Genomic DNA, 8,414 nt, shown 5'->3' with positions numbered 1-8,414 from the left:
TTCTATATTTATTAGAGACAGGGTCTCCAACTCCTGAGCTCAAGTGATCCTCCCACTTCAGTCCCCCACAGTGCTAGGATTACAGGCAAGAGCCACCAGCCTTGGCTGAATTACTAATGAAAATAAGCACCATTTACAGACTTGTTCTTTAAGATCATGAAAGAATAGCACTAATCTTTCTATTGCTATAGATTTGTATTCTTCACCTTTATCTATTTTGTCTGTCCTAATGGCCAGAAAACCAAATGAAGTTACAACAGTGAAAGTCAAAGCATTTATTGTAAATTTAGCTGGAAATCTCTTAAGTTTTAGTGGGAGTTGGAGTATAAATGCAAAAGTTTCTGATGGTACTGTTTGTTTCTAGATGTAGACTTCATAGATGAAATACTTACTAGTCTGATAGGGTTCTCAGTACCAGAAATGAAACAGCTATAAAAAATCCTCTTTGATACCCAAATTTCCTGAAAGGCTTGCAGAAATGTCAAAGAGAGCTAATAGATTGGTGCTATCTAGTGACTACTATGCTTAACCCCTCTTTGTCCAAAGCAATTGTACCAGCATTACAAGAAGTTAATAGGGAACACCTTGAGAATCTAAAGAAACAGTTGAATAAATAATTTACTAAAATAGTATTAGAGAACAATTCAAAACAGGGAAATATTCATAATTAAAGTTGTTCATAATTTTATTTTGGAAACTTTGTAAAAAAGATAAATACAAAAGTAAAAAAATATATAAATGAAATTTCATGTTTTTTTTTTTTTTTTTGGAGAGACAGAGTCTGACTTTATGGCCCTTGGGTAGAGTGCCGTGGCATCACACAGCTCACAGCAACCTCCAACTCCTGGGCTTAAGTGATTCTATTGCCTCAGTCTCCCAAGTAGCTGGGACTACAGGAGCCCACCACAATGCCCGGCTATTTTTTTGCAATTCAGCTGGGGCCGGGTTTGAACCCGCCACCCTCAGTATATGGGGCCAGCGCCTTACCAACTGAGCCACAGGCACCGCCCAATTTCATGTTTTTTTTTTTGTTTTTTTTTAATTATTTTTTAATTAATCCATATACCTGTTTTTTTTTTTTTTTTTTTTTTTATTTGGCTGGGGCTGGGTTTGAACCCACCACCTCCGGCATATGGGACCGGCGCCCTACCCGATGAGCCACAGGCGCCGCCCCTTCATGTTTTTTTTTTAACTTAATATTTTATTTAAAATAATTTCATCATGTTGTTGTATGTATAGACTTTTTTTTTTTGTAGAGACAGAGTCTCACCTTATCGCCCTCGGTAGAGTGCCGTGGCCTCACACAGCTCACAGCAACCTCCAAATCCTTGGGCTTAGGTGATTCTCTTGACTCAGCCTTCCAAGTAGCTGGGACTACAGGCGCCTGCCACAACGCCCGGCTAGTATATATAGACTTTTAAATAAGTTAATGTCTTATAGTAACTGTTAGATAAAGGAATTTGGTGACCCTCTTGTTGAGAAATTTGTTTGCCACTTCTCATTTCATATATGATTGCTGAAGTATTATAATGGTATTCATTCATGAGCCATATTATTGAAAGTTAGTAATTATACATAGGTAGTTTTACTTCTAATATGTTGAGTGCCCCCAAAAGATTTGTTTATATTGTTATTCTTAGAAAAAAAAATAAAATCCACTAGATCATGGTGGGGCAAGTTGGCACATGCCTATAATCCCAGCACTTTGGGAGGGTGGGGCGAGATGATCACTTGAGCCCCTGAGTTTGAGACCAACCTGGGAAATAGCAAGACACCAGTCTCTACAAAAACTTTAACAATTAGCCAAGCATGGTGGCACACACCTGTAGTCCTTCAGAAGGCTGAGGCAGGAGGATCATTTGAGCCTAGGAGTTGGAGTTTTCAGTGAGTTATGATGATGCTGCTGCATTCTAGCCAGGGCAACAAAGCAAGACCCTGTCTCAAAATAATAATAATAATAATAACAAATAAAGGTGGTGGATCAGAACATCAGGTTTTCAGATGCAAATAGTTTTCCTGGTTTTTATTTTGCTGATTGTAAATTTTGTCTAGTATATTTAAAGTAAATTTTGTTAACTAGATACTGTTTTGTAGATGATACTGAAAGATTTTAAACCCTTACTTTTTTTTTTTTTTTTTGCAGTGTTTGGCCGGGGCCGGGTTTGAACCCACCACCTCCAGTATATGGGGCTGGCTTCCTACTCCTTTGAGCCACAGGCGCTGCCCCTAAATCCTTATTTTTAAGGAGAGTGTACTTTAAGTGGCATACGGATAACTTCATTAGTAAGCTCTGATAAGTAGTTTAATTATTGTATTAAAATAGGCCATTTATCCATGTCTGTAGGTCTTATCTCCTTTATGAATTGGCATTACATAAAGACTTTAGTTTTGTTGTAAGTGCTGATTTTGTCAAAGGAAGAATGTTTACTACTCTTCCACTACGCTGTTATAGAGTTGCATTTGAAAGGTAAAAGGTTTTTATTAATCCTTTATCTTTAAAATTTTTAAGTGCCTTAAATTTTGAAACATGAAACAAATTATTAAACAAAAATTAAAAAGGAGGTTAGATTGAGAAGGATGTGTCTTCTAATTCATGGTCTTACCTAGGTATTTTAATGTTCTTGAGTTAATTTGTTATGTAAGTACCATCATTCAACTTTAATACTAACTCATTAGTCCAACAGGACAACATGAATGTAGAATGTGTTTTTTAAAAAAAATCTATTTTAGCTCCTAACCTTAACTACTTATTTTAGATATTTTTAGCCATCTCTATGTAAGTAACACCAAGTTGCCATTCTTTTATCTATGGTGCCAACATCCTATTCCAACAAGAATTCAGACTAACATTTGAGAAGAATTTTTGTAGCCTCTGGCTTCAACGATTTGTTATGCTTTTGTCTGGTTATCTCTATTTAACTTCTGTCCAAATTCATCTAGTTCTCTACATTATTAAATCCACATTCCCAAAAACTAAGAATTGAGAATTAGGAAGAGTTTGTCTTTCAGCATCCTAAATTCAGTTTCTCTGGGTGTCTCGTAAACTGAGTATCCTAATTAACTATACTACTGATATATTATTTCAACCAAAAATAAGAATTTCATATTAAGAAGATCATGGTTCCACATTCTAATCTCAACCAATTCTCTGTAGTTAAGTAGCTCACCTGTTACTAATTATACATAGTACTAAATCTTTATTTCAACGCTATCATAAGACTTATGGTAGTTATGAATAGATTCTTAACTTCTGCATTCAAACAGATTTTCTGATTTTCTCTAGCTATCCCTAGTAAACTAGTTACCTAGGTACCTATATTTATCTATAGCATTAATACATGATTGTAACAACGATTGAATTTAGTGTTAAGTAGAATGATTCTTTTAGCTTCCTGGCTTCAAATTCTTCTTCTAGGTATATCTAATTCCCCCTAATTAAACAAATAATCACTACTTAGCAATAACACTACCTCATTATTATTTTTAAAATAAATAAAAGTTAGAATCGAGAATAATGCATTAACTATTAGGTGTCAAATATTCAATCTGGTTATTTCTACTTACCTTTATTTAACTAATTACCTATATAACACTAGATAACTACACTATTCAATCATTATTCCACTACAGTAAAAACTTAGATTTGAGCCTGAGTAAAAGCAAGACTGTCTCTACAAACAAAAAAATGTAAAACTTAGCCAGCAGTGGCTACTCAGGAGGCTGAGGCAGAAACATTGCCTGAGCCCAAGAGTTTGAGCTTGCTGCGAGGTAATGATGGTGCCACCTCACTGTGTACTCTAGCTGGGGTGACACAGTGAGAACTTGTCAAAAAGAGAAGAAGAAGAGAAATAAAATAAAATAAAAGAGAAGAGAAGAAAGGAAAAGGAAAGAGAAGATGAAAAGAAAAAAAGGAAATAAAAGAAAAATTAAAAGGAAAAGAAAAGAAAGAGAAGAAAAAAAACTAGATTTGATGCAATCAGTGTAAACTGGTTCTCTGTACCCTCAATGAATCCCCAACAATTTAAAAACAAACTAGATTTGAAAAAAAATGTGTTGTTCAAATTCTGGGCTCCTATGTGTTGTTCTGTTTATCTCTACGTATTTCTAGTTAACTACTTCCCTAAGTACTCCCAGTTTTCTGCAGCATTTACTCCTTAGTCCAACAAGGAAATATAATATAGAATTGAAAATATTTTTTTCTATCTTCCTGGATTTAGCTCATTATTCTGGTTATCACAAACTATAGATTACTTTTTCCCTAGGTACCATTATGTATTGCATTAACACATTATGCCAAGTGAAATATGATGTCAGAATCAAGAAGACTGCTTCTCAGTTTCCTGGCTTACACTAGTCATTTTATAATAGTTATCTCCAGTTATTCCTAGATATCTAGTTTTTCAAGGTATCACTATTTACCTATAGTTCTAAGGCAACATTCCAACAAGGAATAAGAAAATAGCATATAAAACTTTTCAATGTTGACTTCAAATATGTGTTCTAATTATTTTTAGTTTACTCTAGTTACCTAATTAAATAGGTATCACCAGCTATCTATCGTATTTGCTCATTATTATAACAAGAAATAGGAAGAGTGGTGAATCATGATTTTTCAGCTTAATGGCTTCAAATATTTTGCCTAATTATTTCTACTTAACTCAAATTTACTGTCAATCTAGATACCATAAGATATCTATAGTACAAACTCATTTTAACAAGGAAAGAGAACTCAAATTTGTTGAGGAGATATTCTCAATATTAGGATACTCGCGCTGAGGCACACACTTCCTGAAGGTAGAAACATAGACCCGCATACTGTCCTGGCTATTTTGCACTTGGCATTTACCCGCGTAGAACAAGAGCTCAGATAGTTCTAAATAAAGAACAGGGGAGAGGAGGAGGAGGAAAACTAACTCAAGTGCACAACTCCCACCCAGACTAGGAACACAAGGAGGAGGGGGGAGAAGAGGAGAGAGGCAGTGGGAGGAGGAGAAGGAAGGGGAGGGGAGAGAACGGGAAGATGGGGTGAGGGATGATCACACAACTCCCACCGGGACGAGGAACGAGGGAAGAGACAGGGGAATGGGGAAGAGAAAGAGGTCGAGGAAAGGGGAAGGGAGAAAGTAGGGGAGGAGGAGGAGTAGAACTAACCCAAGTGCACAGGTGCGCCTCTGTAGTGCGCCTCTGTAGTGGGCTTGCAGGCTGAAGTGAAACATAGTGGAGCAGACGTCGCACAGTTCACGGTCTCGTTCGTCCACATCCAAAGGAAGGGACACACACAGTGCAAGCATTCTTGGATGCACTAAACACTGGGCAGGGTTCTACTCTTGTACTTAGACGTGCAGCCCTTGAAGCTTTTAGCAAGGGGCATGTTGGGTTTCTTGCTCTACTCCTCTGAGTACAGTGTGTTCTGCAAACCCAGCCCCAAGCTGCCGCTCCCCAGACCCCCTGAAGAGCATCCCGCGCTCAGCTTTAAGTACATAGCTGCAGAAACCTAGCATGTAGTCTCCTACCTAATAATTTCATCTTAATAACAGCCAGATTCACAGACTTTGAGTGTGAATGGGACAGAACCGGAGTCCCATCCATGAGTTACCAACTTCCCAGAGGTGAGAGTGGTACTCAGAGCCCACACCACATGGTGCGCTGCCTTCAGCTCGCTGGGGCTCCCTGGAGCTCAGCGCGTTCTCCAGAGCTCTCTAGCGCTGGAGCTTTGTCTCTGGCTCTCGCTGCGGAGAAGCCCCCTGCCATACGCAGACTAGCATGCTTCAGTTGAGGAGGGCTGGGTGGAGAGATGCTCTCCAAACATTTCCCCAAGGGCTCTGGGAGCTAGAAGGGGTCTCGTTTCTCTGCCCCTGTCCTTGCCCCAAATTGGCTTGCTCAATCCTGCACAGCCCGCTTGCTCAGGACTTTCACAACGCACCTCCCCCACCCCGAGTTGGGAATAGTTGGCCACATTGCAAGATCTAGCTGCGACCCCCCCCACACGCACTAGCGCCCTTCAGATCAGTACACCCCCTACTGTGCTGCCACGCCCTGGTCGCGTGAGCTTCTCAGCAGGTCCAATCAGGCACACGCGCCGCAAATGGTCGCGGGGGACAGGGGGTGGAGGGAACAGTTGCCCAACCACGAGCGCGTAGGCGTTGAGCACACTGTGTATATATATAAGCCCGCCAACAGCCACAGACCAGAAGCGACGCAGACTCTGCAGAGACTCGCAGCTTAGTGGACGCGACTCAAGCATGGATTCTCCGCCCGGGTGCAGCCACGAGGACATCGGCTACCTCAGCCTGGAGTCCACGATCCCCTGGATGATCTGGCTGGTCAGTTACTTTGGCGAACTCTAGAAACAAACTCGCCCTGAAAGAGGCGAATGGATCGGACGCTGCTGAGCAGCCGTTACCGCCACCGCTCTTCTTGGTCGCGCGGCTCGTGGCCGCCCTCTCCCTGGGCACAATGGGCTCGGACGCCCTCATCTCTCTCTCTTTTTCTTTCTTTCCCCTTTTACAGATGAGAATGCTCTGTTGGAGGCCGCGATTGAAGCGGGAATAGAGGAAGAGGAGAAAATGCGGCCCAAACCTGAGCCGGGAGCGGCAGAAGAAAGCCACCCTGTCCTGGGAGCTCCCATCATCCTGGACGAAGAGACCCAGAAGGGCGGCGGTTCCGACGAAGAGCTGGAGCAGCTGCCGCCGCTGGAGGAGCTGACCTGTGGGGCTGCCCAGGGTCTGCAGCCCCAAGACAGGCAGCGTCGTTTCCAACGCAACACCTTCACCTCGCTGCAGCTGCAGGAACTGGAGACCGTTTTCCACCGTACTCAATACCCTGACGTGTTCGCACGGTAAGCGGCTTGCTCTAAAAGCGCCGGGTTCTACCAGACGGGAGGGCTTTGTCCCGGGACGCTAAGGGTTTCCCCCCGCCCCACCCCCAGCCTCCTTCCCTCCGCTCTCGAGTCCAAGCTCAAGGTCGCTGGAGTCTGCCTGCCCTTGAGCTGTGGAGTTGGGGCGATGCCGACTGGGCATCAAAGTATTCTCGTGCAGTACATAAATGAAAAAAATCAGGAAATTTTGGCGGCGCTCATGTTTTTGTAAATAACGTTTTATGGGAATCAGGATTCGCGTAAAAGTGAGGCTCGTGAGGCGTAGAGGGTTGGCTCTTGCCTTTATTTAAAATTTTGATGTTAGTCCTGGTGGATTTTTTTCATTGGTCTTGATTTTTTTAAATGGCGCATTAAAATTATTAATCTTGAATCCTGTTTTTTTAAATTTTGCACACAAAGGAAAACTGTCCATAAAGCAAGCCTGGAGCTAGGGATTACAGAAAAATGTTCTGGGGCGATTGGGAGTAAAAAAAAAAAAAAAAAGTGTAACGAATATGAAATGTTTCTGTATATTTTTGCCATCCACAACTCCAAATTCTGAACTTTTGTGGTTTTCTCCTCTCAGAAAGGAGCTTGCGATATGCATGGGTGTGCCTGAAGCTAAAGCGGAGGTCGACGAACCTGAAGAAAACGACGTGAAAGAACTATACTAAAACCTGCTCCAGGATTGGGGCAGTTTTGTCTCCAACATTCTCATGCAGTTGTGTTTTACTGCCCTTTTCCATTTAGTTTAGCGCTTTTAGGGAAAGCTGAAAATTAGTAAAGCCAAGCTTATAAAAATTTACCATTACTAAAGGGAATATGATTTTTGAATGGAAAAATAAAAACGAAAAGAACCAAACTGCTACTCCTATTCCCTGTACAAAATTAAGCATTAAATAAAGTTCAGCTGCTTTGCAATCAATGCTGATGTCTGTTGTGTCTCAGTCTGACCTGGGAAGTGTGCAAAACAGTGCACCAAGGAGGGAGGTTATAAGAAGGTTCAACTGTATTCAATATTAAAGCCAGGCATAAACTCTTAGCTAAATGAATTCATAAATATTCGGCCTTGGGATAAGGGAATAAATAATTCACACACAGAGAACACACCATGTAAGTTATTAATGTATATTTAGTTAACAGTGAGACTAATGGGGGAAATAGCATAAAAATCAAAATGCCTGGTTCGTCTGTTTTGGGTTTTTTTTTTTTGTTTTGTTTTGTTTTGTTTTTTGCTTGTTTTTGTTGTTTAACTTTCTGGAACAATGCGATGTGTTGTTAGCCTGAAAAAAATTATTAATATACTCACAGTAGAGGGAGATGTTACAAACTAGGAATTTATCTAAAAATTGAGACAGGCGGCGCGCGGTCTCTCACGCCTGTAATTCTAGCACGTGAGAGGTGGGTGGATTGCCAGAGCTCACGGGTTCAAAACCAGCCTGAGCCAGAGCGAGAACTCCGTATCTAAAAAACTAGCCAGGCATTGTGGAGGGCGCCTATAGTCCCCAGGTACTCGGGAGGCTGAGGCAAGCGAATCGCTTGAGCCCCAGAGTTGGGG

General features: G+C 41.3%; 1 protein-coding gene across 1 annotated transcript; it reads left to right on the top strand.

Annotated features, from left to right (window-relative positions):
• The first annotated feature begins 6,197 nt into the window (after positions 1-6,197).
• Positions 6,198-7,760, top strand: LOC128578463 (rhox homeobox family member 1). Its single transcript, XM_053581117.1, has 3 exons — positions 6,198-6,323; positions 6,511-6,838; positions 7,443-7,760. Exons 2-3 carry the CDS (start codon positions 6,567-6,569, stop codon positions 7,528-7,530), a joined length of 360 nt encoding a protein of 119 aa, XP_053437092.1. The 5' UTR covers positions 6,198-6,323; positions 6,511-6,566; the 3' UTR covers positions 7,531-7,760.
• Positions 7,761-8,414: the final 654 nt, after the last annotated feature.

Source organism: Nycticebus coucang, chromosome X (genome assembly GCF_027406575.1).
Source record: "Nycticebus coucang isolate mNycCou1 chromosome X, mNycCou1.pri, whole genome shotgun sequence".
NCBI lineage: Eukaryota > Metazoa > Chordata > Mammalia > Primates > Lorisidae > Nycticebus > Nycticebus coucang.
Note: the sequence above shows the minus strand (reverse complement) of the source record. Positions and strands in the feature narration are given on the sequence as shown.